The sequence below is a fragment of the Seriola dumerili genome, unplaced genomic scaffold (assembly GCF_002260705.1).
Source record: "Seriola dumerili isolate Sdu_G_001 unplaced genomic scaffold, Sdu_1.0 BDQW01000161.1, whole genome shotgun sequence".
NCBI classification, from domain to species: Eukaryota; Metazoa; Chordata; class Actinopteri; order Carangiformes; family Carangidae; genus Seriola; species Seriola dumerili.
In genome coordinates, this window is record NW_019174416.1 from 3,136,691 (window position 1) to 3,154,165 (window position 17,475).

The window sequence follows — 17,475 nt, forward strand, 5'->3', positions numbered from 1 at the left end:
TCTTATTTTTTATTTTCTTAGTTAACACTAGGGAGTCTGGTCTTGATCAGGAGCTTTCCCCCTTTTTCTCTTTGCTGTCAGTTACTGAAAGCATTTACTCACCTGTCAACTTAGCAAGAGGATCTTGTTTACTGTAAAACATGGAGAACATTCTGCTGTAGTAAACATAATGTTTTACATGGGGACATGAATTCAAAATGAAAAATGGTGGACTTTGCTGCCCGTACACAGACGATTCAGTTTAGTTTCTGGTAAATGGTTTATTACAAATGGAATAGTTTGATATTTTGGTAAATACACTTCTTCATCTAATAAGATCAATACCACTCTTGTATCTTACAGACTTAAATCAGGGGTAAACAGCTGGCTCTGTCCTGTCCAAATCAAGAAATAGTTCACCACCTAACATCCAGCTTGATGTTTTTACATGTTGGTTTATATAGGGATTAAACAAAATGGATATAAAATGTTAATTATTGAGCTTCAGACAGACCTGAGTGGTATCCACCTTCTCATCCAATTATAGGCAATAAAACAAATAAGCTTATTTCCCAAATTGTCAAACTAGTCATTTAACATCACGTCATTCCATGCAGCAAAAAGCATAGATTGAATTTGAAAAGGCTGGTCTTTCCTTGTGTTCCTGTCGATAAAAATGATATATGCTATATAGTTTTTCTTCCCCTCCTGAGCTACAATACAAATAATAATTATTTTCTCTCTACTGATTCTCCAGTCACTTGGGACGCTCTCTCCCTATTCTCAGGTAAGCATTCTTCCTCCCAGTGTAAGTGGCAAAGCACTTAGGACGAGTTTAAACATGTGAGCTGTTGTCACTTTGTCCTGTCACTGAGCTATTTGTCTCCATGCTGCTCTTCTTTCACTTCTCACACATCGCCTTTGTCCTTCTAGGACTACGACAGCCTGGATATGAGGCAGAGGCGGTGCTCCAGTCCAGGTTATATAGACTCGCCGACATATAGTCGTCAAGGCATGTCACCCATCATGCCTCGCTCTCCGCAGCACTACGGCTACCCTGGTGAGTCATGTAGCATTTATTCCTAGTTGTCTGCCTGTAACCTCTGAACTTAGTGTCAGCCTGTTGAAAAAAAAATACTAAATGAAGTCGATCATGTTGTACTTAATGTGAATTGTACTTTTAACCAAGTACTTATGAAGTTTCTGAACTGAACTGGGAAACACACTTATTTACTTTCTTGATGAGATTTAGATGAGAAGATTGATACCACTCGTATTTGTCCTTTCAGAGTGAAGCTAATGCCAGCAGCTGTCTGGTTTGGCTTAGCATAAAGCCTGGAAACTGGACTGGAAGCCCATAAGGCGCTGACTTGTCTTTGGTTTTTGTATAAATGAAAAAAGAAAAAAAAAGCGGGATAAACATCTTAATTAGTAAGCTTTATAGATGCTGGTCGACAGACTTTGTTATTTATGGACAGAATCAGGCTAGGTGTTTCTCCTGTTTCCAGTCTTTTTACTAAGCTAAGCTAACTAGCTGCTGGTTGTAGCTTCAAATGTAACTTGCAGACATGAGCGTGGTATCAGTCATCTAATTTAAACTCTCGGCAGGAAAGCAAAAATTTCCCAAAATAACAAACTGTTCCTTTAATGGAGCTCAAACTGCTTGTCATTTCCATCTGTTTGTCATCACCACTATTATTTATATGTATACAACAAATGTGGCTTCATATAATGTCAGTGTTGACAAAAGATTCCCCGCATTAACGCAGAATGTCTTTCACTTCACTTCAAAATACTTTCTTTGGCTATCTCATATGCTGCAGTTGCTCCCTGGCTGTCATTTCATTTAACGCTTAACACATGTGCATTGACACTGTAATAATAACCACAGGCAAGTCGATAACCATTGTCATTACACAAGTGGAAACGTTATCTGATGTCACTTTGTAATTTGAATGGATGTTTAGGCTGTTTAGTTTTCATCCGCATGTGTTGAGGCCTTCCTTTCATGCTCATGTTTCCTTTGCTGTGATTGGCTGTGGCTGGCTGCAGGCTCTGAGAGTGGCAGGAGTTCACCTTATTACGGCCAAGAGGGGCGGTCAAGCACACCCACCACAAACCAGCCCCCTAAACATTTTCATGTACCAGGTAGGATTCCTCATCTCCTCATCGCCCTACTCACAATTTCATAGAATTTTTTCATTTCTTTTTTTTTACTGGGTGGGAAGATTTCATCTGCCATTACCCACTAATGCAAATCATTCAGAGAGGCCACTTAACAGTTTTACAGTGGGAATGAGAGGGTGTGCAAATGTGACTAAGTCATATTTTTATACCGCACATAATTGTTCTGGAATATTTTTCCCCTTCATATTTCATCTTTACCTTCTTTTACCTTCCTGTATGACCATCCCTCCTACCTCCACCTCCACCTCCTCCTCCAACCCATCACCCCAGCACAAACTCACATCTTCTCCTCCTTTCACTCCTCCATGTTTCACCTCTCCATCTCCTCTTTCTCTCCTCAGCCACAGGGGACCCCAACATCTACAGGAAGCCTCCCATCTATAAGAGAACTGGTACAGTGCAGTTAGCCCCGCCTTAGCCTGCCTGTCCTCCTGTCAGTTTAGTCATGCTGTGTTTGAGTACTCGATGTAGATGTTGTTACTCACCTATCGACGTTCTCCAGCAGCCCCTTGTGATTTAGCATTGATTCGTATTGACGTCCCAGTTATCATTGAAATCAAAGCCATCACGGACAAAACCTGATGAATGAAGGATGGATGCTTTGCTTGGGAAATGCACAAAGGAAATAGAGTTCGACTTGTAGGACTTGTTTCAAAATTGAGGATAAGGATCAATCAGACTTATTGCACTAGCTGTGTAAAGGAGCTATGTTTAGTGTGCATTTCACACGCACATGCACATGCCTGTTTCTGTGTGCAGTGCCCCGCAGCACGACAGGTTCTTGTCAGCAGACAGGGCTGGAATAGGCCACGAATGAAGGGAAGGTTGCTCAGGCGTGGCAAGTGTTGAGTACATGGGACTCCGAGGACACACAATTTAGGGGAATAGAGCAGAACAGTGGAACAAAGCACGGTGGAAAACTGCATTTTAACTGGAATTTTTTATTTGCTGTGTAGACGTCTTTTTATTTTCTCAGCCCAGCACTTGTTAGCCAGCGGTCAGCGTGTGATTTCACAGATACTGTCATTCTGTTTTGTTTTGTTTTTTTTTTTAAGGAAATTGGCAGCATCTGGAGACAGATGTTGTGCTCACTTTTGTAGAAAACAGACAGAGTGTGCAAGAGGGGAAGCCTGATTTCTTAATTGTGTGGATTTATGTTGTCGTTCAGTCAGATGGCGTGGCAGCGCAGTTAACGCAAGCTGCTATTTTTGCCTCTTGTTTTTTTCACAAGTCATTAAACTTATATGCAGTTCAGCCGTCTGGATAGTGTGCTTGAGCATAAACATTCATAAGGAAAAGATTCACTATCTCCTTATCGCATTACAATGGAAAAGGCTTTTCAGCTGAGTCACAAGACCTAAGATCTCTTAATGGAGGAGACTTTATCTTTGTTGTTGTCCTGCATGTTTGTCTGTATCGTATGTGTTGGTATTTGTGGGATAGTTAGTGAACTGTGTCGACCTGTGAATAGACACTTTCGCCCTGCTGTGTTACTCAGCTATAATTAGTACATCACTGGCCATAATGTTCCACATTTTTGCATATGTGAAGAAGAAAGTACTCAACATTACAGTATCTGCTCTATAAAGCAAGTTCAAAAATATTCAGTGCACATTTCTACATCAATCACATTGATCCCTTCTGGTACTTTATGTTTCCTGTTTCCTCTTGTTTCAGCACTAAACATGACTGGTGTAAATTCAAAGCCACAACAGACACATGTGGAGTCGCTGTGCTTCATTGTGCATTGCGCTGTGTGTCATCAAAGGCCTGTTATGTACTAATCAGTTAACAAGTTTGCTACCTGTATAGAAAAGAGGCTGTATCAAACCGCGTTTTACTTTTCAGTTTGTCCTCGTGCTCCGTACGGGTAGCAAAGTTCTCATATTGTCACATCTCCCTCTGGGACGCTCCAATAATGTTTCCCTTTTCTTTTCACCTCTTTTTTATTGCATCCAATCACTTTTATTCACTTCCCTCCACCTTCTGCTCCACTTTACCCGGTGACCTTGCCACTGTAAGTATCTCCCTCCTCCTCGCTGTTTCAGTCACTGTCGGTAGATAGATATTTCACATGTCTGCCTGGGTGTGTGTACCATATGTGTCTTTCTTCCTGTGTTTGTGTTCCCACATCAATACCGTATAAACATACTTCAAGTGACAGAAGTTTCAGTCTGCTGTCAAACTTTGCTCTGAATGCGTGCGTGTGTGTAAGTGCGTGTGCGTGTGTGTGTGTGTGTGTGTGTGTGTCTCGCCCTGCTGCTGAGTTGACAGTGTGTGTCCCAAAGATGAGAATGTCTGCCATTGGTGTCATGCATCATGTATATAGGAATTCAATGGATCATGGATTGGGGCTGGCATGGCTAATGGCTAACAGAGTGAAGAGCGATCTATCTGACATTACACTGCATGTCACCCCCATTGACATCCATTGACTGTGCTTTAGTGCAGAGTGGCATCAATATCATCGCCTCACACCACTCATGAAATGACTGTGCCTCAGGCCGCTGTAACTGAACTCACTTTAATGCTGGCTATTTTCATGCTGTTGGCTGAAATATCGATCCTCTCTGACAGCAATGGTGGGACGATGACTGGATTTAAATAAATAAATGTACTCTCTCGCTGTAGATCTTTGTGATGTTCATTAACACATTCTCTTCCTTAGCACACTACAGTGCACCGCCTTTTTGGGAAATACACTGGTTCACTTTTTTGTTGAGAGCTACGTGAGAAGATCAATTCCACTCTCATGTTGTTAGCAGAGACAGTTGAGTTTAGGTTAGCAGAAAGCTAGCATGGCTTTGTAAAAAGGTAACAAATGCTCACTAATTGATATGTTGTATCTTGTTTGTTTAACCCATACAAAAACCAGGATGACTGGAGAGTCACTGCTCCTAGCCAAGAAATAGTCTGGCACATAACCACTAGTGAAACTGTATCTTTTTTGTTTTTACTCTGTTTTTTGTACAGATTAAACAAACGGGATATAATGTTCTTTGAGAGTTAGATGAGAAGATTGATATGAGTCTCGTATTTGTCTGTTCAATATGAAGCTTGAGCCACGAGACCGTTAGCTTAGCCTTACATGAAAACTGGAGGATGGGAAAACAACTAACTTGTCTTTGTCCAAAGTTATTAAAATCTTCCCACGTCGCCTCTTAAAGTTCACTGGTTAGCACAATGTATTTTATTTGTTTCATCTGTACACAGTGATTTCAAGTAGTCTTGTCACTGTCAGGTTGTCAGTCAGCTAGCAGAGAAGTCGCTGCTCCCAGCCAAGCAGTAGTCTGAGACTCTCAACTTTTTAACAATTTAACAAACAAGATATTGTGTTATTTATTGAGCTTAAGAGGTGCAGGTTGGCTGATTACTTTTAGCCTTTACAGCAGCAGGATAGCTGTTTCCCCATTTCCAGTATGTATGCTAAGCTACGGTAACTATCTCCCTCCTCCAGCTTCATATTGAACCAACAAACTCCCGGCAAGAAATTGAATAAGCATATTTCCCAAAATGCCAAACTCTTCTTCAAACAGAATTACCAGTTGCCTCGGTTCTGTCTGTTTTTCTGATCGTACCTAACTCCGTCTGCTTCTTCACAGACAATCATGTGGATGCAGCCACCAAAAGCAGGACCAGCGAGGACATCCTCAGATCCTCCAGACTGTCTACCTACTCTCCCGAGCCATACACCCAGTCAGAGTCTGACTACTACCCGTACACCAGCTCTCCCAGGGGTAGGAAAAAGTTTAGAGTGGCAGGCTTTATAGTAAACCCAATTTTTTCATTTTCCACTGGTCCAAAAGCAGACATAGGAGTACAGTTCATTTTGTAAGCCTCTGTTGTCATATTTATTCACTCAGCCACTCTGTTACTGCCTTCCACTCTGAGCTCTACGTTCATACAAGGGAATCTCTTTCATCTCTCCTCTCTCTCAGCCTATCGGGTGCCGAGAAGACGCTTCTCGACAGGAGGAGATGAAGAGAGTTGGAGTCACAGTCTTCAAAGAGTAAGCGCTTCATTATTTTCTCTCCTCACTTTCTTCAACATCGGTTTGAACAAAGTCCCCTCCTCAGTAACACCCATAAATAATGCACTTGTTATGGTATGGCGCTTAAACTAGCCTCCTTTTCTTTATTTGCTTCTCGCACCATCTTTGCAATCACTGTACATTAAATTAGCAGTTTTCCCTAATGTATCTTTCCACCCCCCCTCCCGTCTGCATCTTTCCGTGCTCTCTTTCCTCCCAGATTGGGAGTGGCATCGGGAGGATGATCCTAAAGGAGGAGATGAAAGCCAGATCTGGTTCCTATGACAACGACCCCTGGGGCAGTGCGAGGAATTCTCGTAGTGGGAGCAAGGAAACACTCAACACTACAGGCTATGGCACCACGGCGTACAACAACACTGTCAACGGCTGTAAGGCTCCACCCTGCCCCCTATGCATCGCCCTCTTTTGTCTCTTGTTCTTTCTCTTTCTGCAAGTTCATGAGCACCGCCTCCAAATGTGTTTCTGAGCAGCCATGTCCCTCCCTTTGTAATCACATATGATTCCACAGGGGCTTTTTATGAGCCTCAATATACACTGTCATTGGGGTTTGGGGCGAGGGCAGTGAGGTTGTGGATGCAGGTCAGGGAGGGTCATGGCTGCTGCAGGCTCAGTGGTTTATTGAGGTGGAAAGATGTTGAGAGGGGAGAACAGCTGCTGCCGGACCTCTGGTAGGCCAGCAGTAGCAACAGCAGCAGCAACACCAGATGTGGCCTGTCATTGTTTTGGGGATATCTGATCACACTGATTCTGAACATTTCAAGCTACAGAAGACAGAGTGTTCAACCAGGTGTGCAGTCGTGCCAGATGTGATAAACTGGACCTGAACCCACCAGAGTTGTTTCTGTTTGTAAGGGCCAAGCTTCACTGGTTGCGCAGTGCACTGGGAGAGTTATTTGAGCCCCTGACATTCAGACACCAGCCTGTCTTCATCTCTATCCAATTGTCCCCCCTTTAGATACTTCTTTTCACTTCCTTGCTCCGTCCCTCTCCCCATCTCACATGCTTATTCCAGCTTTTTTCCTCCTCCTCCCTCTGCTGACATCGCTCTCCATATTCTACTCTGTTAACTCTCTATCTACCCGTCCATCTATCTGTGTATCTATCTCACTCTCGCGCTCTCACAGCTGGTGTCCCATATCCTGTTTTATTTATGAGCTGTAAGATCTCTCATTAAAGCTGTTTCTCAGATGGGAGGGGACACAACTGAACAGGGCTGTGTTGGCTATGGTTGAAAGGCAACAAAGGCTTGTAACCATACAAGCTGTGCTGTGCGATTAGATGGTGGAGTGTGCGGTGTGTTTTTGTGCTGGTGTGATTGTATGTTTTCCCGTTTTTGTTTTTTTCTTCCCTTCCTCCCTGAACCAGTCTCGCCTGGCCTCTTTCTGCCTTATTGCCCCTTTGATGTTTTGTTTTCCTCCCAGGGCTTGACGGGGTACCCAACTTGCTCCTTTTCTGTTTCTTTGTTAGGCTTCTGACTAAACAGATGGCTGTCAAACCTCATCAGCAATTTTCTGAATACATTTAATACATACAAGAAATTGAATCAAAATTTAGTGCAGGGCAGATTAAAAATACTGCAGAATTTGTGTTTTTTTTTGTTTTTTTTTCCCAGTCAGGAATATGCCATCTAACTCTTTGACTTCTTGATTTCACAGCTCCGCGATCTCAGTACAGCACTGATAGCGGTGAGTTTATCATTTATGTTTCAGAGATGTTCTAGTGATGTGTATTCTTTGAATGGAGGCTGGCATTAGTTCATTAAGTGACGGGCTTGTGCTAGATTCAATTAATTTACATCACAAAGCTCCAGTGTTCTGGGTACACATCTGGAACTTTTTTGTTTAGTCGTGAGCGCCATCTTCTGGAAATTACCTAACACTGATCTCATCTCTATATGTGCCCAACTGCATGCAATGTGCTGGCTTGACTGATGCAGTATTTTTACTACTGTTTTCTATATTATAGATTTTGTTTGCAAGTCCGCTTCACTACCAGGATATGGACGCAATGGCATCCAGAGGGTGAGACCACAGTGAACAACACATAGCATGACATCATGATTAGCTGTTTACTTGCTTTTGGGACTCATACATGCTTTGGGACTTATTACAGAATATTTTAGTCTAAGAAATATATCTGGTTATTTGTGTTTAACTCTTCATCCCTTTTTTCCCTGCAGCCTCAGAGTGCAGACTGCTACCAGTACCAGTACGACAGTGGCAACGAGGTCAACTGGGGAAGCAGAGGTAATTTAATATGAATTTAAAAAACCTACCCCTTATTAGATTGAAGCAATTAATTCAATGCTTTTTCTTTCTATTGTACTGACTTGATTCTGTTTCTCTTTTCTCCCAGCTGAGTACAAGGTAAGGTTTTAACATAATCACTTAATTAATATATTCCATGCAAGCATGTTAGCCTATACGTTGAATAATCCCCAAGTGTTATTGTAACCATGCCTCTGAAGTCTGACAAAGCATGGCTGGCTCTCCTCCTTCCCTGCAGGTTTACCCTTATGAAGCACTCATTGTCACCACCAGAGGGCGCAACAGGCTGCCCAAGGATGTAGACAGAGCAAGACTGGAGGTAAGTTGTGAAAGAGTCGATAGGTTGACTTGGCTAACTGTGCTGAGAGGTCATTGGCCCTAGTCCAATTAAAAAGTAGTGCAATTTTCCAAGGTTTTAGAGATACTAAGGCTGAAAGTCTCCCAGCAGACCACACCTACATAAGAAACTTCTGACTGGCCACCAACCAAATTCTCTCAAATGTTCAGAGTATTAAAAAGAAAAATACTTACACTCAACTGTTAAACTTTTATATTTCTGTACATTTTATTTCTTTACACTATGATCTGATGTCTGTATGAGGTCTGCTGGTGGACAATACTAAATTCTTTTCTATTTTCATTTAATGTATTTAATTAATAATACAGCATCATTAAAAACGTCATTTAAAATCCTCTAAAGTAGGAGAAATTTTATCAAGGATATGACGTTGGAGTTCTCAGTGGTGCCTACAGACGTGTGAGACTAAATGTGATAACAATGTCGTCCCCGTGTTCTCAGCGTCACCTGTCTCCAGAGGAGTTTGTCCAAGTGTTTGGTATGACAGTGGAGGACTTTGACCGGCTGGCTCTGTGGAAGAGGAATGAGCTAAAGAAACAGGCCCGACTCTTTTAGTAATGTATGGACGTCCGTCAAATACTGCCATAAGCAGAGCCGGAGACTTGACTGACTATAGGAACAAAAGAGAATGTGAGGACGACTTCTACTCAGTTTCACTGCCATGGCTGAGATCCTGTTCTAGACCTCCTCTTAAGACGAACCAAATTCTGGTCACACCAGCGCGGACTTCTGGGACGCCGGGGAAAGGCCACAGAGACATTATGCACAGATGGACTGACAAACTGTTACATGGTTTTCCAGTGTAACTGTGGCAATGTGCTGGAGTGAAGTGTATGCAATAGAAACTGTAGTACAGTAGTGTTGTGCTTTTCTTAAGCCTGAAGAATGGAAGAAAGCCCCTATGAGTCCACACAAGGGGATGTCTGTGACCAGAGCCGCAGTACTAAAACATATTGAGGAGAATTTTGGCTTTGCCTTATTTGTTATGCTCTCTTAGTTATGAGTGTGCAGCACCAGCAATCTGAATGAGTAGAATGTAGGTACAGTATATCATTTATGACACTTTATCAGTGTGAATGATTAGATGAGAAGAATGAGTGTGTGAGCATACAGCATCACTTTGCTTTGATTTATAAGGATGCATTTTGTTTACCTATTCCGCATTTTTTGCTCTTTCACATGAAATGCTGTGTCCCTCTGGTTTACACTAATTGATACAGAAACAAACATGAAGCAATCTGAGGTGGACACAACTTTTTTTTCAAATGTATGTGTGACTTGCATAGATTTGTGTGAAAACGAAAACCAAAGTGAGAATGCAAATATACAGATTAGCAGATCACTTCCATGTAATGTTATGGTTAAATAGTAAAGGGTCATCAATAGATGCAGTTCACTGTGCAGCTGTATGGTAATCTAAAAGAATGTGCAATCGAGTAGATTTAATAGATAAAGCAAACACCAATTCAGTCCTCCTGTTCCACATTTTCCAGCTCATTGCAATACAGTGATGACTAAATGTTTAGGGGTGAGGGCGATAGTCATCCATACATTGACATTCACTATTATTTATATTCTTTTAGAATGATAATCCAATAATTTTGTAGCTACAGAGATTATATTCACACACAATGAAGCGCTCTGCAAGGTATTTAACACACTGACAAAGATCCAGGGTTGTTGAAGACTTTACTTCCTTGAATACTGTTATTTTTGATTTTGTCACTAAAAATTAAACTTCAAATCAAAATCTGCTTTCCTCTCCTCTCTTTTGTTTATGGTCATGAACTATTGTGAGCTACTTTTGAACTGTTGTCCGTACTTTCCTTCCTTACCAGTCAGATCGGTGTATACCACATTATATTTTTTAATATGTATGAGAAAGTGTAAAAAGTTCACAAAATTTCCTCTGTTTCTTAACTGTTCATTGCCGTTTTACAGTCTGGGACACACAAACCTCAATTGTTTTTTTTGTTTCTTTTTCTTTGTTTTTCATGGTGTTGAACTAGTCTCAAAATGTTGCACGTCACATGATCGTACACAGCAGATATTCAACTGGTGTGGTTGTTGTGATGTGCAAAGAGAAGCGTGTTCAGAAAGTTTAGTACACAAGCAGTTCAATATCAGCAGACCTGGCAAAAGCAGATGGATTGTAGAGCCTGCTCTATTGTGGTTACAGTTACTTCATTTGAAAAATGAAACATGAGATCTGCAGGTTATGGTTTGGAATTGCTTTCCACTTAATCAAGTTCCCTAAAACGCATTCAGAAAAACCTGAGTTTACTTTATTTGTGTTGCATTGACTGGTGAGATTGATGGTCATTGCTCCTCTACTCCAGGTGGAGGCGGTGTAGGACCAACATAGAGCACTGGTTTCTGAGGGGTTTCTATCGAAATAAGAGGCTAAGGAAACAGTGATGAAGCTGTTGTTTCATATAAAAACATGATGTTTGACCGTGTGTTATTTAAAATGACTGGGTTCCGCTGTATTCGTCAGGCTACACTACAGCGTCTATTTACAAATTAATTATTAAGTTATTAATAACTTTGCTGCTTCCCTAAATATTTACTGGAAGACATGATCACAATGAGTTCGGAAGGAGCGGGCTTCGATCCTAGGATCTCAGGGTGTATTTCACACAGTACCCATTTGACATACTTGTGCTTTTCTTAAATATTTAAATTTTATGCCACTTTATTCAGAGAGAAATTTTGTACTTTTTACTCCACAGCTACACTGTAGCTGTTTGACAGCCACACTGTAAAGGTATTTTCAGTTAATTATGGGCTTGAGCTCTCCCAGAGTCACTCTTCACCTGGATCCTCACTTGGGTCCCCGTCCACTTCTTCAACTGGCTCCTCACCTTGATACCTGGCTGGATCCCCATTTGGCTCCCCACCCTCATCTTTCCCTTGCCTTTCCTGTAGCTCCACCTCTCACTCTACTTCTTCCTCTTGCCCCTCTTACTGACCCTTGTGGCATCAGAACATCCTATAAGGGTAATCTTGTGAAAGCTGCCAAGAGCAAGTTCCTCCAACCAACCTCAGACACCCAGACATCCTGTGGAAGCGTGCCCTGCTGAAGTACCTCAGTCATCTAATACAGACATGTGCCTTCCTGTAGCATCTCAGACACCCACTGAGCCTGGGCTGTTTGGGAGCTGCCTTGAGTCAGACTGGGCGAAGAACGTGAGGTTTGTGATGGAAAGGAGATTACATTACAACAGATGGGGTCACAAGAGAGCTGCTGAAATCTCTGAAAAAGGGCCGAACTTTAAGGTAAGTCTGCATGTAAATGCTTTTGTCCCTCAACCTGATTTTAATTCAGTTTTCTTAATTGATTTGAATTTATTTGAATTTAAATTATTTGAATTGAGTTAAATTAATTGATAATAATGAAACTGAATGATATAATATTGCATTAGATTATGTGAGATTTGTGTTCTTGTTGCTGCACCGTGACTCAGACCAGTTGTCTGCACAGAGCAAGTGTAATCTGGGGGGGTAGGTTAGCGTGAACCTCCAACTTCCCCCAGTGAAGCTCCTCTGTAAAAGAGAAAGAAAAGAATGGTGACACCATGCTAAGGAGGTTCATATGTTTGTCAATGCCCACCCTAGAACAAAAGGAGTCCTCAGTAACAAGGACCTCAGTGCAGGGGTCCACAGTATGTAGAAAAAGGAGGTAGTGATAAGTGGTTGTAGTCAGAGAAGCTGAGACAGTAGCACTAACAACATGGTTATGGGGGTCAAACTGGGAAAGAAAAAGTAATGGAACTATGCCTCTTACTATTTGAATTAGAGAAGTCTTACAGTAGAGAGGAGAAGACACCAGAAAGGGGACAATATGAAGAGTGAGGTAAATAAATATCTTAATTTTATATTATATAAACGATCACTTTAATACTTCATCTGTTCATTGTATTCACAAGTATTAATCTCCATTGTCTGCATTTACCTTTTTTTTTTTAGAAAGGAGAGAAGACGTCACAATTAAAGAAGAGACTGAAGAGACGAGAAAAGAAGAGCGGAGAAAATGTAATGAAAAGAAACAGTAAAAAGGAGAAGAGAGGATAGGAGGTGGGAGAGTAAAAGGAAGTGTGGCTCTTCTCACACAAAAATTTAATTAAATGTTATTCATGAATAATTATCATTCATTATTCATTCAATACGACTTTGATCTTATAACACAAATGTGAAGGCCGACTTTATTATATGTATTTTTGTAAATGCATGCAGTCTTGCTTCAGAATAGGATCAAATATTAAGCAAATTTTCAATGAATTAGCAGGGAAAAGATAGCATCTGCTTCAGAGTTATTATTTTACACTAATTTCTAAAAATACGGAAATCTGCTCAGCACATTACCTCTGTGAAGTCCATCTCCATCCAAATCTTTCTACAGTCAATGCAATTCAGAAGACATATACTGCAACTATATCAGCATATTCTAAATGTCATCTTTATGCTGGTTGACAGTTCAGTTCTGTCATCAAAAGCACATATCTGGGTACCAAATATCTCCAGGCAAGAAGTGGTGTTGCCCTAAATGTCAGGCTGTAAAGAACAGTGGCTACTGGACTGTAGCTTTCACAACACCACCTTTTTAAAAAAAGAAAAAGAAAAATACTAATACTTTTGGTTCATCTCTGAATGTAACACTAACAAGAAATGTGGGAGAATTCTTGCAGTTTGTTGGAACAAGTCTGTGTGGGTTGAGGGAGTTGGCACAGAGTTTGATTCACAGCAGGACCAAGTCTCGTGGTGCTGACATTCTCATATGTGCTAGAGTGAATTAAAGTCAGTGAATTTGAAATCCCTTTGAAGAATTCACCATCTTTCAGTTTGCTCTGGTAAAAGGTACAATACAGAAAAAATATTAACTTCACACGGGCCACTGAGGGCAATGACTTGCTGACATAAACAGGCTGACCAGCTTGGGGGCAATGTGTGTACTGGGAGAGAGGAACCAGGCTGTGGACAAGCCTCCACCAGGGGGGTCGTGACTCCATCCAGAGGTAGCGCACACCATCTGGGGCCTCTCAGGCAGGGCAAAGGTGGATGTCTTTGCCTCAGAGGCACTGACCCACTGCCCCCTCTGGTTCTCCTCGTCTTCTCAGCAGTTCCTCCAGTATTACCTATGCTACAGAGAGTCCTTCAAACAGTGCCGCAGACTTCTGCTGGTGGCTCCCTTTTGGCCAGCAAGTTGGCTCCTGGAGGGTCCAAGCCTTTACTGAGCAGGTGTGTGGAGGCAGCCAGAAAGACAATTCTTAATACCAGAGCACCGTCCACCTGCTTACAGTATGACGACAGGTGGAAACTCATTTCTGACTGGTGTGTAGACCAAGACATTTCATGTCTATGGTGGAATCCAGAAAGCTCAGGATCACTTTGTGCGCAAATACGTTTCTCCCTCAGGTGCTGTCACACTTGCACCACAACCAGCCTATTCAGTTAGCACGGTTTAATCTCCCACTGAGAGATGGGGAGATGTCAAGGTTGCTATATGAAGTGAGGGCCCTTAGGCCAGGAACACACTGGATGCGTGGTGTGTGCGTGGCGGCTGTGAAACATCTTGGTTTTCATTTCGGCGCCCATGTTAACGGGTTAGAGTGAACACAATTCCTGATCACATGTCTGCATCACATGATCTAGAGATTCGGCGTCTCAACTATTTTTCTATGCATGATGCAAGCAACTCCCAGTAGAAATAGACTGAGAAAAGATCTGTTGATCATAGTAGCAACATTACATAAAACTGATACCTTCCACTATAGTTGTCAGTGTCTAGGCTGAATCTGAATATACAACAGACGTGTATATGTGAATATATTTTTTAAACTATTTTAGCAGCAGCATGTGGAGACCAGTGGCGATTGCTCTAAGACTGCAAGGGAAGCTCAGCTTCCCCTAAAATGTCAACAAAATAAGTGGTCAAATATGTACTGTTGTGTGTACATTTCATTGACTAAATATGCGCAAGAACATGTTCATCTTTTGTTCAGAATCAGCTACTTATCACAGGTAACCGACACGACTTCCTTCTCATTCATCCCCGCAGCGCCACAGTGCTTTACACAGTGTAGACGCCAAGCGTATACTGATTTCAACGGGGAAGCATAGAGTGGGTTGTTCCACTGCAGCGAAACTAGACCTTCATTGGATAAATGCTGGGCTTTGTCCCGCCCATCGGACGCTCAGTGTCTCTGGGGGTCTATGGGGCAGTGGGCTGGCCCAGACGCTCGCCTTCTGCATGATGATTGGATGATCTGTCTGAGGCTGAGTCCCTTTTTGATTGACAGCGAAATGAGCGAATCAGCGATCTTGAAGTATAAGCATCCACCGGAGCATCTTTCAAGTTTTTCATTCCGTTGTTCAGAGTTGATCTGGAGACGTTACTGATCCTCAGTGACTTTGTCTTTGTTAAAAATGACTAGCGTTGTGTTTGGCGACTCTCTTCTGTCACTCTGCGAATTTACATATACTAAATAAACGGACACATTTTGTGATGTAGGCCGAAAATGAGCTTCCCCTCCTTATAAGACCAGCAGCCGCCACTGGTGGAGACAGTGGCACTTAAGTGATGTTTTCTGTCAAATAATTCAGAAATTAATTTAAAATGAAAATAAATCCTTTCAAATAGCCTGCAAAGTCTACGTAGAGAGATAGAGTTGGCAGAAGCAGCAACGCAGCAGACACGCAGCAGCTCAGCAACGGCAGCTGTAATGCACACACAACAGTCATCGAGGCTGGGTGACGCTGGCTGTGTGGCCTATTTTTCATAAAAGATGCGTGCGGTTCCAAGCAAGCTGGTGAAAAGTGACATATCAGCAACATTACATGAAATTCATACCTTTCACTATAGTTTGTGTAGGCTGTATCTGAATATGACACAGACTTGAAAAAGTATATACATTATAGAGCAGTGGTCTGGTTTTTTCATGGGTCTTCTCGTAATCTTCACATTCTTCTTTTACAGATTTATTCTTTTTTATGGGTCTCCTATGACTCCATATGTGAGAGCCACCTGTATGACTGACCAGTACATATTCTGTTCCTGTTCAGGTACATATTTTTATTGTATTGTATGTGTTGTATGTTCTGGTTGTGAGGCATTGCCAGTTCATGAGAGATCTACCCAAGTGTGCTGTGTGAGAGCCATCTGTATGACTGACACAATAAATGGCTGCATACAAAGGCAGAGAGAGTGATTGCCTGAACCCGCCAGTTACAGTTAAGTACAGCTGAGCATGGTTACATTTGCTTCTGCTAACTAAGTTGCAAATTCCCTCCAAACATGTCAAACTCTTGATTTAACGTCAAGAATCACTGTACATAGCATTGCCTTGCTTAGCTCTACCTGCAGCTGCAGCTCTATGGTGGGACTGACTTTAGGACCCAGCAGAGAAGCAGCCTCTTCCAGTTCCCTACCCGTGGATCTGTAATGTTTCCTACCCACTGTCCCTGTCAGCAGTAGCTCGTCCACACACTGTCCCACTCTCTCTCACTCATGGGCCTGCACTGAATTTCAACAGCTCACATGGACAGCATCACCAGCAGAATGGACACAAAGGGCACCAAATGTAAGTCTACTTTTCTGATCCTGAAACACTACTGCAAAAGAGGTTTACTGATAAGTGACTGCTGACTGTTTTATGTCTCTCTGTGCAGTTTGGTGAGGTGGATTTAGATATGACTGGTATGTTTGCTTTATGTGTTAATGGGTCACTTAAAAACAGTGGGACCCTCTCACACGCCCACTGTGTGTGTTTCTTTCCTCACACACCTCTTACTGCTGCACCCTCAAGAAGGCTCCCTACCTGTCACTGGTTTTACTGGAAACAAGTGGAATGTTGCTGGGAATATATGTAGGCTACTTAAACATTAAATATTTCCAAATCCATGCCTTACTTGCACAATTTGCTGCAATGTAATTCGCAGTCTGACTCAGTTACCACTTGTCTGAGAATACCCATGAAAGTGCTATGACACTTCCTTTCCCCTTGTAATTCTCCCTCCTGTTGTCTTGTGCATGTAAGATAACACAATGGTAGTGCACTTTAAAAACATAAATACTGTTGCTTCAGTCTCCCCACAGCTGCTTGGAGAGGCAGAAAACCAAGTCCTGATCCACAGTCTGATTGTTGTTCTAGAAAGCGAATCCCACTCATCCTGAGTCCAGTCAAATATCTGGATGTGGAGATGAGATATTTGGAGATTAGGTGGTCATGGTAATCATTGTTTGATACTAGAAACCACTTGTAGAGAATTCTTCATGAAGACCCCTGGAGATCTACAGTGCTTTTGTGTTGAAATAGCTGGAAATACAAAAAGTGTTTTCTCCCCATGTGTTTTTTTTTCTGGGAGGGGTGCAGCTGCCCCCCCCCCCCCCCCCCCCCCTTGCACAGTACAACATTTTTCCACATTGTAAAAAAAAATAAATACACTTGCCCCCCTTGTGGGCTTTGGAGTGAGGTCAGAAGTGACAGCATTACCAGGGCAAGGTGTGACCCAGCGCAACATTTCAAACATGAAGTTGTGATTTCAGCTTAAAGTTGATTTAAGTTGTTTGATCTGTTTTTACACTTCAGCTGTTGCTATCATGTTACTGCTTATAGACCTGGAAAGACTTGAGT

General features: G+C 42.0%; 1 protein-coding gene across 2 annotated transcripts in view; it reads left to right on the top strand.

The window, feature by feature from the left end:
- ablim3 (actin binding LIM protein family member 3) overlaps nucleotides 1-10,543 on the top strand; it is a 44,469-nt gene extending 33,926 nt beyond the window's left edge. For both annotated transcript variants that reach the window (XM_022751734.1, XM_022751736.1), the window contains 13 exons: nucleotides 737-766; nucleotides 913-1,039; nucleotides 2,032-2,127; nucleotides 2,508-2,558; nucleotides 5,787-5,903; nucleotides 6,105-6,175; nucleotides 6,417-6,585; nucleotides 7,873-7,902; nucleotides 8,183-8,238; nucleotides 8,397-8,463; nucleotides 8,573-8,583; nucleotides 8,723-8,803; nucleotides 9,284-10,543. In XM_022751734.1, coding sequence (XP_022607455.1) covers nucleotides 737-766; nucleotides 913-1,039; nucleotides 2,032-2,127; nucleotides 2,508-2,558; nucleotides 5,787-5,903; nucleotides 6,105-6,175; nucleotides 6,417-6,585; nucleotides 7,873-7,902; nucleotides 8,183-8,238; nucleotides 8,397-8,463; nucleotides 8,573-8,583; nucleotides 8,723-8,803; nucleotides 9,284-9,397 — 1,020 coding nt within the window. In that variant the 3' untranslated portion in view covers nucleotides 9,398-10,543. The remainder of the gene's footprint in view (nucleotides 1-736; nucleotides 767-912; nucleotides 1,040-2,031; nucleotides 2,128-2,507; nucleotides 2,559-5,786; nucleotides 5,904-6,104; nucleotides 6,176-6,416; nucleotides 6,586-7,872; nucleotides 7,903-8,182; nucleotides 8,239-8,396; nucleotides 8,464-8,572; nucleotides 8,584-8,722; nucleotides 8,804-9,283) is intronic.
- Nucleotides 10,544-17,475: the final 6,932 nt, after the last annotated feature.